The sequence below is a fragment of the Lycium barbarum genome, chromosome 9 (genome assembly GCF_019175385.1).
Source record: "Lycium barbarum isolate Lr01 chromosome 9, ASM1917538v2, whole genome shotgun sequence".
In the NCBI taxonomy this organism is placed as follows: Eukaryota; Viridiplantae; Streptophyta; class Magnoliopsida; order Solanales; family Solanaceae; genus Lycium; species Lycium barbarum.
This window is the reverse complement of record NC_083345.1, coordinates 86,955,640-86,971,545: the sequence shown is the minus strand read 5'-3', so window position 1 is coordinate 86,971,545 and position 15,906 is coordinate 86,955,640. Positions and strand designations below refer to the sequence as shown.

General features: G+C 35.4%; 1 protein-coding gene across 1 annotated transcript; it reads right to left on the bottom strand.

Annotated features, from left to right (window-relative positions):
• Positions 1 to 1,190: 1,190 nt before the first annotated feature.
• LOC132609056 (monooxygenase 2-like) lies at positions 1,191 to 5,138 on the bottom strand. Its single transcript, XM_060322886.1, has 6 exons — positions 4,894 to 5,138; positions 3,519 to 3,665; positions 3,080 to 3,145; positions 2,311 to 2,476; positions 1,966 to 2,197; positions 1,191 to 1,850 (listed from the first exon to the last, which is right to left on the bottom strand). Exons 1-6 carry the CDS (start codon positions 4,965 to 4,967, stop codon positions 1,300 to 1,302), a joined length of 1,236 nt encoding a protein of 411 aa, XP_060178869.1. The 5' UTR covers positions 4,968 to 5,138; the 3' UTR covers positions 1,191 to 1,299.
• Positions 5,139 to 15,906: the final 10,768 nt, after the last annotated feature.

Sequence of the window (15,906 nt, the reverse complement as noted above, 5' to 3'; positions counted from 1 at the left end):
TTTACATAATTACAAGCAGAGGAATGGGATCACAACATCAAAAGATGCATCATTCCTCGTACATATGTACTGAAGAGTCGAGAAATTAGCATGTATGTTTATTAGTTATTACCATGAAGGTTCAAAGGAATGTACCATGAACTCCATGACTAATGTACCTTGAGCTTAATGATGTACCAAAACAGGCTTGCTGGATTGTTCAGAGGCTTCCCAAGGCTACTAAGTATTTTACTCTAGCTGGATACTCCATGACTGATATTCAGGCAATGCAAAAGTTCTCAGCTAAACCCCTTTATGTTAACCTCAGGGTACAGTTCCAGAAGGTGACAAGGAGGAGGTTAGTCTGCAATAATCTTGGATTACCAAGATTAACTTTTGTGTTACTACTAGCTGCTCACACGAGACTCTTAACTAGAGATGGGCTTTACAAGTGGGGTGTGACCAGTGACCAACAATGCCCTTTATGTGAATCCGCAGATGAAAGTATGGACCATTTGTTTTTCCCGTGTGACTTTTCATCTCAGGTTTGGGACAAGCTTCTCTCATGGATGGGCATCGGGAGGTTCTCTAGAAGATGGGATGAGGAGCTTACTGGGGAAGCGCAACATGTCAGGGGCAAAACACCTCAGGCTGCAGTGTATCGAATGGTGCTAGCAGCTGCAATGTATTATGTGTGGAGAGAGAGGAACCAAAGGATTTTCCAGCGTAAGAAACAAATTGTCAACTTGCTCATTAAGTTGACCATCCAGGAGGTGCACCAAAGAGCAAACATCAAGCAGCAGATAGCGAGATAGATAGTTGTCCCATTTCAATTTTTACCTAATGTAGTTATGAGTTATGGGCTGATCAGTATAGTAGGGCCTTTGCTGTATTTTGTTTTGTTGAGCTTTATTACGTACCTATGCTCGAGCTGACTACTGACTACCTATGCTCGAGCTGACTACTAACTAACTGTCCAGTAGCATAGCTCTTTTGTGCTGAAACTTTTCACTTTTGGTTAATAATACAAGTTATTTACTAAAAAGAAAAATGTGCCATAAACTATTTTTGTTGAAAAAGTTGTACAACATACCCAGTGTAATCACACAAGTGGGGTCTGGGGAGGGTAATATGTACGCAGATGTTACCTCTACCTTAAGAAAGTAGAGAGGCTGTTTCCGGGAGGCCCTCAGCTCATAGAGTTGAAACAGTTGTACAAGAGGAATAAATATCATAAAAGCCAGAACAGTAATTTGGAACTTCAACAATGTTGGTGCTTCTTTCTTTCTTCAGTTCAATATGAGATGCATCACATACATTTCAAGAAACAGCTAGTCTTCCGCAGTCGAAGTTAGCAATTCTTAGTGTAACTGATATAGTGACTCCAGCCAAAAAATGTTCTCTTAAGAAGTTGATTACCTTGCTACCACTCTCTTGTATAAATCCAGATAAATAGGCTGCACTGATGAATATAAAACTTCTCCATCTCCTCTCTTTAGCATACTTCTCAAGGGCTTTTCTAATCTTCATAAATTCCTCATCTTCTTGTTCAATTCTTCCATCTGTTACCGGTTTTACCAAAGCTTCTCCGAGGCACTTTGCGATAACAACACTGTCCTCTAAGGCAAAACATCCACCTTGACCAAGATCTGGAGTCATGGGATGAAGTGCATCACCTACCACGCAAACGTTATTTCTCAAAATATTCCCCATCAAAACATTCCATGGCAATCTCAATTTCAGCTGTGCACAAGATATAGAGTCTAGTGTAGTTCTCGCTATAACGGTGCAGAGTTCTTTAGACACATTACTGGCCTTTTTCAACACAAATTGCTTCAATTTCATTGGATCTTGTTCTGTATTTCCATCAACTGTAATCCAGTCAAAACGAACAACTAATTAAACATGACTACTAGTAGATTGATAAATTGTAACAAGAGATTTAAGCTCATTTTGCAAAAGAACAGTACGTAGAAGCTGACTTACAATGTACAACAGATGGTGTGAATGTGCAAAACCAATACAAACTCTTGTCATCACTAGGAAGAAAGCCAAACCGAACTCCACCTCCAAAATACACATGGAACTTAGGCTCATAACCATGTTTGTCTGGATACTCAACAAAGCCTCTAATTGCAGACCGCCCAGAATTGACAGGTTTCTGAAGCCCAAGCCAGTTTGCCACCACAGAATTGACTCCATCACATCCAATTAGGACCTTAATTGAAGTTAGTCATGTTAGACTAGCTTAAGAAATTTTATATTTGAAGAGAGATTCCAAGGTTGGGAGAAATATGCAATCTTGGACCAGGATTCCAGAGAAAGATTCACCTTGGTTCTAATAGTGGAACCATCTGCAAGATGTACCAATTTCATTGGTCCAGATTCTTCAATGGAATCAACTTTGGAAGAATATCTGATAGCGCCTTCAGGCAGTTCATTAGCTAATTTCTCCAACAGGTCTTTTCTTCTCACGCAACGACTTTCATACTCCACACTGCAACATAATATAACTGACCTTAAATGACTACCAATGAATCAGTCCATCCAGAAGTTGGAAGGACGACACACTCAACTCAACAAATTGGTCTGAGAAACAAGTTAGCTGTTGTCAACCAAGAGAAACATTGTTCATCATGAACTTAATTTCATTATTGTAATCAAAGGTATTTGGACAATAAATCCACATCACTTCACTAGTGACAATCAGACAATTCGTATGCAGCATCCTCTGAATATGCAATGCGCCTTAAGACCTTTGTGACAGATGTGATTGCTCTATAAAGATGTTGTGACATGCGGAGGTTAAATACATTAGTTGTTCTTGCTATACTAACATTACTCCAGTGTTTGTGAGGAGTCTTTTATCACGGTTAGTGATTTGTACGTCTATGTAGATTGTTGTACGTAAAAGACCTCGAATTTTAGAGAATTCCTGATTTGCCTTACAAACTAAATTATCTAGTGTCAGAATAAAATGAACCTAGCTACATACAGATTAAATGATAAAATACAACCGACCCCAACTAATATGAGATTGATGGATAGTTGATTGGAAAACTACACAAATAAATCTTTCAGTTAAGTATATAATGTGTACCGGTTATTCTCCACAAGTGATACCTCCTTGATAGGTGCACCTGATTCCGCTGAGAAACTTTTGAACCTGCAGCAAAAGGTTGATAAAGAATAAGACACATGAACGGATAATCGACTAAAGAATAGATTTAGTTTAGTTGCTTGAATGTAGCTTACAAGGGACGGATTTAGGAGAGTATATATGTGGTTGTATACCTTGGTTGTATACCCAGATCTAAACGAATGCAGTATGCTATAGGGTAAGAAGTGGTTAGAGAGTGTTTACAGAACCATATTTTTATAGGGTATTGCACCCCAAGCCAATAGAAACCAAACAGGATGGGCCTAATGCTATTACATTATGTTGAATACAATCAGATATCTCATAAGATTGAAATATATATAAATGGAAATCGATCAATAGATTAACGAATTCAATACATAAGTAGTCCAAGTGTTACCCTGTAATGGATAAGGAACGTTGTCTAAGAGAGTCCCCAATGCCCAGTGCATCCAAAGCTCTCCAGGCGTTAGTCCACAACGCCAGTGCAAATCCAATAGCTCGCAGCGAATCTGCTGATTCCACCACGATACTCTGCAGCCCCAGCCTGCAAAACCACGTTTACTCAATTTCAATACACATAAATATTTACTTTTTTTGTTTGATGACCTCTAGGTACAATCAGTGTAAGATAGAAGCACTTTTACATATAGCAGTGAAGTGAGTGAGTGAGTGAACGTGCAGTCCCAGCTTATATGCTAGATCTGTGATTGCCAAACAAGTACACACTTCAGAGATCATCATGTCAAACGAGTAGGGCTGTTCAAAACCAATTCGTAACCGACAACTCAACCGCAAAATTGGCTAAATGGCATCAAGTAATCAGATTAACAATTGGTAAACGGATTGAAATTTTGTAGTTAACTGTTTATATGTGCGGGACGGATTATTCAATTTCCGTATCAGATAAGCCGATAACCCGTTAAGAATTATTATATTTACATTTTTGGAAATGTACCGCTGCTACACTGATCAAGAAACTAGCCAAGAGTGGGAAACATGTAGAGCTATGGGGTGCTCTCAAAGCCAGTAACAACCAACAAAATCAGAACAATTAGAGCTTCATTTTCATTGCTGCAGGCTTCAGCTATATAGTTATATCATCAATGCTATTTTAGACTTGTAGTTGAAAACTTTAAGTATAAATTACATTTCCCAAATATGATTCCAGATAAAACATTTTCAACTATTTTAGGGTTGATTAATTAGGTTGTGACAGCTTGTCTAAGGGTATATTTGCTACCATTGTACATGGTTCTGTTTCGGCAAAGAAATTTATATAAAAGAACAAGAAACACTAGATAAATGCAAAACTCAGGATAAAAAGAATATAATAACAAATCTTAATATTCATTTGGACATAGGCTATCAGCCATATAAGCAATAAATAGAAAAGGTTTGATATTAGAGGCTCTGCTAAAGAATCAGCAAATCAAATGATAGTTACGACTAAATTAAGGTTTCATACTTCATTTATGAAGAACTTGGGTTAGTTCCTAGTGGACGAACGTTATTCAACGTAAAATTGTAATAATATTTTTATTTTTTCATTTTAGGCCAGACATAGCTTCTGGCTAAGTATACCGATAAACCGATCGACAATGGACTGATAATCGCTAATTGATACCGAACCAACTGATAGCTTATCGGTTATCGGTTAGCTAGGAAATTAGTACATTTAGAAATCGATAACCGATAAACCAAACGTAAATATCCAAACCTATGTGCCTGATAAACAGCCCTATAAACAAGCTAAGTGAGCACTATATTCTTACCTGTGATGTCCCAAACAAGTAGCAACACCAGCTATGCTAGCACCCACAATTACAATATCCTCTTCTCTCTCCATTATCTTCTTGCACTCTCTGCTTTGGTTTCTGAATCCTCAAAAACTTAGTTGGTCTAAGGAATCTGCTCCTAATATACGTGAAGCCAATCATCATGGAATCTTACAGTGGGTCCCATCGCAAGAAGATGATTAATGATATAGGCCCATACTTCACCATTTGGACGCCAGTCAATCTTGATGTTAGCCGCCAGTCAATCTTGATGTTAGCCGCCACTGACAAGTGTCTTCTAACATGATGAATAATCTTCGTCGCAGAGTCTTGGAACCTAACAAACAACCCATGTTCTCCCTGCTATTTAAAATTAAAAATCATTCTTTTGGTTAAAAATAAGCAATATGATGTTCGGCCTAAAATACATACATTTATGCACTGATTTTCTCACATTTTAGTACTTTTAATCGTCTTTTGGGTATTATAATATTGATTTGTGCTTAATATTATATTTTACTATGTAGGAATAAAGCGGTGTGGAGTTGAAGAGATTTGAAGCAAAATTGAACAAAACGCGAAAGAAAAAGAAAGGAGAAAAGAGAGGGGACATGCCCAATCATTGGGTTGTCATGACCGATGAGAAACAAGAACGAAGAAAAAAGAGAGTTTACAGTTGAAAAGCAACTACAATTGAAGAGTAAAAGAAAGAAAACCTACCTTGGCAGTCAGGCTATCTACACGCGTCGCGCCACTGACGCGCAGAAATCAGTGTCTGAATCTTTTCTAGTCTTCCACGTTGCACCCGCGATACAAGTGTGACGCGAGCCCTTTAATTTTTTTGGTCCTTGTTGGATTTGTTTTTTCAAAGCTCAGGTCTTTTGGTACCCTATAAATACATATTCTACACGGTTTTGATATAACTTCGTGAATAGCTTGAAACCCTTAGTTCAGAACTTTTGACCTAGAGAGAGCTCGGAGCTACCGTGGAGGCTGTAGTTATTGGGTTTACCTTCTCTTCTCTGTAAATACTTATTTTTACGTTTTTATTCAGATGATTTGTTGTTTTTCCTCCATATCTATGTGGAGCGAAACTCTTTAGTTCTGGGGTTTTGACACTAGCATGAAAGTTGACGTTTAATTATCGTTTATATCTATTGATTTTCATCTTTGGGTTATTTATTTATTTTTTATCTTAATTGTTTGATTATTTGACGAAATAGTTGAGCACTATCTATGACGTATGAATTGAACCTAGGAAAGAGTATTTGCATGTGTAATAAGAATAAATAGAGCTTGTTCGATTAATCGTTTCACTAATGAGGATAGGAATATACCCTTTAGCCTTACTTAGTTGTATACGGGGTAGTAAATGCGTTCTTGTTACCTCTGACGACCATAGGAATATAGGCATTATAGTAGCATCTACAAGCTTGTGAGCAACTCGGAAGATACTCATAAAGTTATAATTAATCTGTCAACTAGTAACCCATAGATAGAACGATTTGAAGACTCAACTGATTGTTAGTGGTCATAGCCCTAGATCTATCTCTTCTCCAATAAAAATCTGCTCTTTCATGGTTGAAGTTCATTATTTGTTTTATTTTTAGTTAGTTAATAATTATATTTTGGGAATTTATTGTTTTTTAGATAATTAGCATTAGTTTAATTTAGTAAATAGTTAATCATAAGTCCCTGTGGGATAGATATCTGGACTTAAAAATTCTATATTACTTGTACGACCGCGTATACTTGTGTGTGCGTTTGGGAGCAACAAGTTTTTGGCGCCGTTGCCTGGGACTTAGAAATTAACTATTTTTCTAGATTAGACTTTCCTTTTTATCTATTCAAGTTTTTTTTATTATTATTTTATTATTTTTAGTTTAATTTTTTGGTTAGCTTTCTTGACATGGCATCTTGAAATAAAAATTGGTCGAATATTGGTTGTTCCTATTTTGGTGATCCTTGTCTGATTTGTGGAGGACCCCACTTATGGCAACACTGTCAAAATATTTCCGGGAATGGGTTGTGTGCACCTTCCCAATCTTTTGAGTGGAATGTTTGTAATATATGTGATAGTCAAGACGGTCATAGCAATGGTTGTCCTAACTCTTATTCCCCATCCCCGAGCCCCTATTATGATTCTCCTTTGTTTGTGATGCTGACAGGAGTAACGAAGTGGAGGATGCGGAATGTCTTGCTCGGGTTAGGGATATGATGAAACAAATAGGGGAGCAAATAATGGAGCACGATGCATTAATGAGAGGGTAGAACACAGAGATGTGGAAAGCCATAGAGAGGATTCATGCCAAACTCACAGAGATGCAAGCCGAGCCTGAAACTTGTAATGATATGCAAGTTACAGACTTAGCCAATCTCCAAGGCGAACCTCAAATAGAAGAAGAGAGCGAGTTCCTACAAGGAGATGAACTTGAAGAAGTGGAGATAGTGAGCCAATCTTGGCTTACGGAACAAGCTCAACAAATGAAATTTCATGGGTTTCTCCGTGATGGTCTTACAAACATGGCTACGCAATAGAACAAAGAACAAAGCTCGGACAAGAGATAGACCAATTTGGATCATATATTCATGACCTGCAGGCTCAATTAAATAAAAAGATTGAGGCGTCTAATGCCCAACTACCTATTATCGTGGATAGTGTCCAACATGTGGAGCAGATAAAGGAATTCCAACCATAAGATCAGATCATTGTTGATGATGCCAATGTTAAGGAAGAGTACAAAAGTGAGGATGTCAAAAAATGCAGTTTTAGAGTTGGGGCGTGTTGGTCCTCATTCTAAACATTTTTCTACATTATTTTTGGTTGGCGACATGGAAATCGAGCCCTCCACGCCGATGAAGAATTGTATAGATGAGGAACAAGAGCTTTACATCCTGAAATTTGCCACACTGAAAAGACAAAATGACATTCCTCACTTAAGGACCAAGAAGTGCAAGATGCTATACCTATTACTTGGTTCCTTTATTTTCACAACACCGCCCCAGAAGCGTGATAGAAAATTTGATGCAAAATTAGGGATACAATTCATAAGTTCAAGGTGGATGAAAACGTTGATTCACGTCGTGCCACGACGTTAACTAAGACGCTTATTGGGAGGCAACCCAATGTGTAATACTTTTAGATTTTTATTTTTATAGTGTCACGTTTTATTTTGTTTTTGATTTGCAGGTTAGGGGAAGTCTGAGTACCCGAAGTTGAAAGCTAAGGAGCATGTTTGGGCTTAAGTGTGGGGTCTTCCCGACCCTTAAAATTGAGGACTGTGCTGCTAGCTACGCCCTAGAGGGTCTCAGGAAGTATTTCTCACCCTTTTTTAATTTTTCTCTACTATACATGCATCAAGGGCAATGCATATTTTTAAGTGTGGGGTGGGTACTTCCGATTTTTAAGGTCAAGGATGATTATGCCATAGGATTTTTATTTTTATTTTTTATCCTTATATATTTATTCAAAAACAAATACCGAACCAAGAAAAATTCAAAAAGATTATATTTTGTTCTTTTATAGTTTTTTTTTACATTAGCGGCATAAATCATTCACCCCTTGGGTTTTCTTATGGCCTCGGTTCTTTTTTCGAGGGGGGGGGGGGACTTTTGAACCAGGTAATTTTTTATTTTTTAGGATTAATTTTTTTAGGAGTAGTATAAGAGGGAGAAGAAATACCTTGTGACTTGTTTGATACTAGCATATTTGGGCCTGAGCTGGAGTAATACTTTCCTGTGTGTGCTTGAGTAACGAAAAAGATAACAGACTTTCTGACACCTAGCTCATGGTTGTGACTCTGTGTATAACTTATTCTTATTTTATAGTTCGCCATGATCCTATCTGTCTTAGAATAGAATTGTTCCATCTTGATTGATACTTGTGCCATGTGTGGTGAAGATTTCTTGCTTATATTCCATGTTTTGCATCTTAGTCTAGAACTTGCCTTGCATGTTATTGAAACGAAATAAAAAGTGTTGCTCTGTTTAGAAGATGATAATAGCCTTTCTTTGATATGTCTTGTAAATTTTAGCCTTTTCAGAAATTGTACCACTAGTTAGCCCTTTGAGCTTGTAGCCTTTCGTTTGGTTAGCCGTATTTTTGCCTTGATCCTTTTGTTTGAATCCCTAGTTTTTGCACCCTGCTTCCTTGAGCACTGTAGCTTAGATTGTGATATTAATGTTAAATCTGAAGAAAAGGGATGGTCAAGTGAAAAAATGGTGACCAATGATAGCTGCAAAGTGATGAAAAAGCCCTCTTAAAAAGAATGTGACATGAGAAAAAAAAATTGAAGCATTCTTGATACGATGAGAATTACTAGTGAAATAATTGATGAAGAGAGGATTGAAACATAAAATAAAGAGGAGAATGTAATGGGTAACGAAGTCTAAAAGTGCAAAGTGCTTAGGAAAATGTAAGTCACTATTAAATATTTTTCCTACCCATCCCCTAGCCAATATTACAACCTGTTAAAGTCCTATTTGATTCTATTTGAGCACACTTAATTAGTAGAGATACATAATGGGCAAGCCTATGGTTCTTGGTGCATACATGTGAATTTCTTTGTGAGTACGAGAGTTGTGCTTTGATGCTAAGTTCTTATATTACATTCTATTCTATGATTTGAGTGTGCGGACTATTTCTTCTTGCGAGGGCACTTGTTTCATGATAGAGAGGTGATGTTATTAGCTTCTTTGACAGAGTAGGTGAGCGAGCTTAAATTTGATGTGTTAGAGTCCGTCTCTGAGATTATGAGGTTAGAAGTTTGTTGTTTGTTTGAGTTGACTTGTATATCTTGCATAATGATCGGGTATGTTTGATGTTGTGAGTTGCTATAGGGCCTAATTGTTGGTATCAACCAAAGTGGTGGTGTTCCTAAGCTTGATTTATTGAGAGTGTTTTTAATACTTACTCGAGGACAAGCAAGAGTTTAAGTGTGGGGTGGTGATGTTTGGCCTAAAATACATACATTTATGCATTGATTCCCTGACATTTTAGTACTTTTAATCGTCTTTTGAGTATTATTATATTTATTTGTGCTTAATATTATATTTTACCATGTAGGGATAAAACGGTGTGGAGTCGAAGAGATTTGGAGCAAAATTGAACAAAACGCGGAAGAAAAAGAAAGGAGAAAAAGAGAGGGGACATGCCCAATCATTGGGTAATCATGTTTTCATGACCAATGAGAAACAAGAACAAATAAAAAAGAGAGGTTACTATTGAAAAGCAACTACTATTGAAGAGTAAAAGAAAGAAAACGTACCTGGGCAGTCAGGCTATCTACACGCGTCGAGCCACTGACGCGCAGAAATCAGTGTCTGAATCTTTTCTGGTCTTCCGCGATGCACCCGCATCCCGTTAATTTTTTCCGGTCCGAGTTGGATTTTGTTTTTAAAACCCAGGCCTTTTGGTACCCTATAAATACATACTCTACACGGTTTTGATATAACTTTGGGAATAACTTGAAACCCTTAGTTCATAATTTTTTACCTAGAAAGAACTTGGAGCTGCCGTGGAGGTCGTAGTTACAGAGTTTTACCTTCTCTTCTCTGTAAATACTTATTTTTACGTTTTTATTCGGATGATTTGTTGTTTTTCCTCCATGTCTATGTGGAGCTAAACTCTTTAGTTCTGGGTTTTTTATGCTAGCATGAAAGTTGACGTTTGATTATCGCTTATATCTATTGATTTTAATCTTTGGTTTATTTATTTATTCTTGATCTTAATTGTTTGATTATTTGACGAAATAGTTGAGCACTATCTTTGGCGTGTGAATTGAACTTGGGAAAGGGAATTTGCATGCGCAATAAGAATAAATAGAGCTCGTTCGATTAATCGTTTCGCTAATGAGGATAGGAATATACCCTTTAGTCTTGCTTAGTTGAATACGGAGTAGTAAATGCGTTCTTGTTACCTCTGACGACCATAGGAATATAAGCGTTATAGTAGCATCTACAGGCTTGTGAGCAACTTGAAAGATACTCATAAAGTTATAATTAACCCGTCAACTAGTAACCCATAGGTAGAACGATTTGAAGACTCAACTGGATTGTTAGTGGTCATAGCCCTAGATCTATCTCTTCTCCAATAAAATCTGCTCTTTCTTGGTTGAAGTTCATTATTTGTTTTATTTTATTTTTAGTTAGTTAATAATTATATTTTGAGATTTTATTTCTTGTTTAGATAATTAGCATTAGTTTAATTTAGTAAATAGTTAATCATAAGTCCCTGTGGGATTGACATCTGGACTTAAAAATCCTATATTACTTGTACGACCGCGTATACTTGCGTGTGCGTTTGGGAGCAACACAATACTACTCCATTGTTTCTCTGGAAAGTAACCAAAACTGACCCACAACCTTTTGAATATGCATCATTTATTTTTTGTAGGTTACTTTTTCCCTCATTATTAGGTTCAAATTTTTTTTTGAGTGAAAATCATTTTCCCCCAATTTTGCTGTAAAAAATAAACATTTTTCGTAACAATAAGAAATATGTTACTCCTTCGGTCCGAATTTGTTTGACACTTTTAGCTTTTTTAGAGTCAAACGAGTTGTTCTTTGACCGTAGTTTTTTCATATGTCTTTTAAATATCTTAAATTATTAATTATGGTGACTTATAATACTTTTTATGTAGTTTCCAAATATTTATTTTTTATTTTGAAGAATTTAAAGATTCTATGTTCAAACACACGGTCAAAATTAAAAAGTTTGATTCTCAAAAAGCATAAAGTTCCAAACAAATTGAAACGGAGGGAGTTACGAGAATATTTGTAGAGAAAGCGAGAAGAGAGAGGGAAAAGTAGCTTGGTCCCAAATTCACAAATCCTAACTTTTATCCTAAAGATAAACATCCACAATAATAAATAATATTTATAACACTCCCCATTGAATGTCTATTTGATAGATAATGTGACTCGTTAAAACCTTACTAGGAAAAATTCAGTGGGAAAAATTCTAGGGAAGGAAAGAGAGTACACATTTCTAATAATACGCCCTATGGTTGCCTCATTAAAAATCTTACAAGGAAAACCCCAGTGGGACAAAAATATTGAAAGGAAAAAAGAGTACAGCGCATATTAACTCCCCCTGATGAAAACTTCAATCCAAAAACTTGAATCTTCACATCCTAGACTTGTGCACCATCTTCTCGAAAGTTTCGGTTGGTAGAGACTTGGTGAATAAATTAGCCATAGTATCACTCGAATGAATCTATTGCACGTTGTTATCACCATTCTTCTGGAGCTCGTGTGAAGAAAAACTTTGTTGAAATGTAATTTGTTCTATCGCCTTTATGAACCTCCCTTTAGACAGAGTATGTTGCATCTCCACTTATTGTATGAGTTGACTGTTATGTTAAACAACATCGTACGACCGTAATCCTTCATGGAAATAGAAAACATGTCTAAATCAAACATTTCTGTCAAATAGATGAATGCTCTGTATATCCAATAAACTTGACAATATTTGTTAAGATAACACATTCATATCAAACTTGCAATTGATCTTATTTCAATATCCATGTAGGAGTAAAACTATAACAGGCTCATAGTTATAGCAAGATATATAAATGCATCAATTGAAAAAGATATGGTACTTCAGGACCAAAGAATTCTGCACCAACAATATGACAGATTTTGATTTCCACAAAGATGTAAGGATAAATCGACTCTTAGTCAATGAATATTCATTTACGATGATTAAATCCATTCATCTTGCTTGATTTAATTCATATAAGAATTATGAGAAAAAAAATTAGAACTTGTATATGCTTCAGGCATTTAAAATTCTTCAAGAATTTTCATATAAATTTTGTCAGGTGACAATATCCATTAATATTTAAATGCGTGACATTTTATGCTATCTGGACTGCAAGTCCAATAAGCTTGAAGCTTACCAAAATGCGTTATTTCACTTGGCAATAATCTCTACATTAGCATGCTTTATAGACGTAGAATTCATATCCTCACAATCATTTACAATATTGCGCTATATTGTACCAAAGATTCGTCTACGATATATTATTTGTATCGGTTTGCAATGTGACATAACTTATTGAGATATCATCACTTTAATTATTTTTGGGTACCTAAACCTCTCATGAGGTTTCATGAAGTGTTATGTCGTAGGCTCTTCTACAACACACTTCCTCCTCATTATGATCATTTGCTTCTCCCCATTTCAAGGATTATTTCATTTGGAACGGATTGGTCTCCCACGCTTCGGGCATGTTATAGACTCGTCCTTTAGGGAAATTAATTGTAATAGTAGCATTTTATAGCTGAATTATGAAATTAGTTTTAGGTTAGCAAATACTTCTAGCATTTGACTTGAATTATCTCTAAATGAGGATCATACTAATGATAATTGATAATATATCTCTTAGCTGGTTTTCTCTCCCCCTTATGTTAGAAAAACTAACACATATCCCATCTTGTTTTGTGGGGTCCATCTTTGTGCATCATGGTATATTTAATTAATCATATACCACACATAAAAACTGTTAGATGGAAATATTTGGTTCCTAATCTTGAACCAACTGTGAGGAGATTTATCATTATTTATTGGTCTGACAAGCGTACAAGTATTGTTGTATGCAATATGTCACGTTTCAGATCAACATATGAAACTTTTTTCTCATAAGAAATGGTTTAACTATTTATCGGAGGCATTTAATGCTAAACCAACTTGGATATAAACTAGCATTAACAAGATGAATTACATTTGATCATATAATTTGAAAATGGTGCTCTCAACTCAATTATTTTGAGCAAGTAACTTTGCTTATGTCAAACTGCGGGTTGACAATAAATGCACATGTGACCATCTTATCGATGCATCTATTTAAAACATCACATAACAGGTGAACAGGCCTATATTCACTTTTTATATTTTTTCAGAATAATTTAATTCCAACTTTAGCCAGTATAATCAACTTATCCTGAGAACAAGCAACAAAAATAAATTCTTGAAGAGATGGAATTTGAAAATAAATAAATTATATATATTGAATATAATCATTAAGTAATGATTACCTATAATGATTACATGATGATTAGATGGAAAGTACAAAGTGCATTGTATTCAAATATTATACTTTGGAGATGGAAAGCAGTAAAGGAAATTCTCTGAAAATCTACCCTACCGCGACTCATAGGGAGGAGTGGCCAGTGTCACGGTAGGCCTTTTTCGGGCAAAATTTTCAGTTAGATTTTTGAAGGGTATTTTTGTCTTGAAACTGCAGGTATTCAATAAATAGATGGAAAACACATTTTTTAGGGGACTTTTGATCTAGGAGGCATTGGAGGAGCGTAGAAGAGGATTTGACGGCCGAATTCATTACTTTCCATCACGATTCGATTCAATACGGAAGTTTGGATAAATCATCGGTTGTAATGTTTTCTACATCTATTTCTTTAATGTTCTTTTATTCTATTGTGGAGTAGTTTTCTTATAGGGGTTTGACATACATGATGTATTGATTGACATGTTTAGCTTCAATTCTTGTTTTATTACATGAATTCGCTAAAGGGCTTTCAATTTAATTGCAGAGTTATTTACTATTTTATTTAATCGAAAGAAGAATAGTTTGGTACGGTGAATATATTTGCATTATTTTGTTTAGTTTTAATTGGTGGTTCTTTTAAGTAATCGAAAGAGCTTCTTGAATTATTGGTTGAACCAAGAGAAAAAATATTCGAGAGACGTTTTCCTTGAGACTAAACCCTTAATGTTTTCTTGCATATGTTCACAGGGCTTTTCATTAGTCTTGAATTCATGGATAGTAGTTTTACTTGATTGTTGAGATATTCTTGAATGCTTTAATCGGAAGGGATTTTTTTTATGAATTATCTTAATGTATAACTGATTTAGCTCATGATTGAATGATTTTATTGAGTAATTGGAAGAGACTCTTGAATAATTCATGTTGTGTTATAAGTTGATAGTATTCGTGAGAAGTCGTCTGAAGATCTATTTCTATCTATAGGTTTTGAACATTCTCAGGGCTTGCATTAGTTTAATTTGTGAAATTTTTATAAATAATTGGGAGATTTTTATTAAATTCCTGAGTAAACTAATCACTTATTGAATTCGAGAGACTCAATAAAATGTAGAGCAGAATGATAAAATGAATCGGAGCTATTTGCTAAAATCCTGCATCGGTCTTGTCTACTACCTTTACTTCTCATATTAATAATAACATTTTCTTCGTTGTCAGTTGTCTTTAATTACGTTCGTAATAGATTCGTGGTTTATAACTACAACAATTCAAGTTTTGATCACTTGAATAATACTGAGCAAGATTTTGTTTGAGTAATTGTTTGTACCAATCCCTGTGGAAATAATCTAAATACTATACTATCTTTAACTAGCGAAATGCGTAAATTATACTGTGTTTGCGCTTGTTAAATTTTGACGCTGTTGCCGTTGATTGGCAACAAATAATATTCAAATAGAATCTTGGGTATTATTTCAGGATTTTATTATTATTTTTAATTTTTTGTTGTAAATAATAAAATTAAAAAAAAAGTCAATAGTTATAATTTTTAGTAGTAATTTCTATTTCTTTTGTTTTTTTTTTTTTAAATTTATTTCACTTTTCTTCAAGATTTGTTTTGTAGTACCTGACAAGTGGTAGGAAGGAAAGTTTGAAAAAAAAAACATTCTTGAGGATTGAACTCGGAGTGCTTACAAATGGAGCACAACCAGCCCGGAAAAACAATGGTTTGATTGTTAAGTAGGTAAGTATTCCTCCTATGGCTCATCTTATGAAAAGTTTCACTCTTTTTCAAGTGCTCATACGAAAGATGTTTCATATGAGCACAATTCTAACTCTGAATTTGAATGAATATCCTAATTATGATTGGAATGAGAGTGAAGTGAGACAACCACCTCAAGAGGAGAAGGGTAGCTTAGAAGAGCTTATGTATAAGTTCATAAAAGAAGTTGAAGAGAGATTCACACAGATTGATGCAACAATTCTATAGAATGATGCAGCCATTGAA

Excerpts from the sequence above, each read along its gene's own strand:
- LOC132609056 (XM_060322886.1), bottom strand. The coding sequence starts at position 4,967 with ATGGAGAGAGAAGAGGATATTGTAATTGTGGGTGCTAGCATAGCTGGT. Across the intron at positions 3,146-3,518 it reads CGTTCCTTATCCATTACAGG|GTTCAAAAGTTTCTCAGCGG; the intron begins GTAACACTTGGA and ends CTTTTGCTGCAG. Across the intron at positions 2,198-2,310 it reads GTTCCACTATTAGAACCAAG|GTCCTAATTGGATGTGATGG; the intron begins GTGAATCTTTCT and ends ACTTCAATTAAG.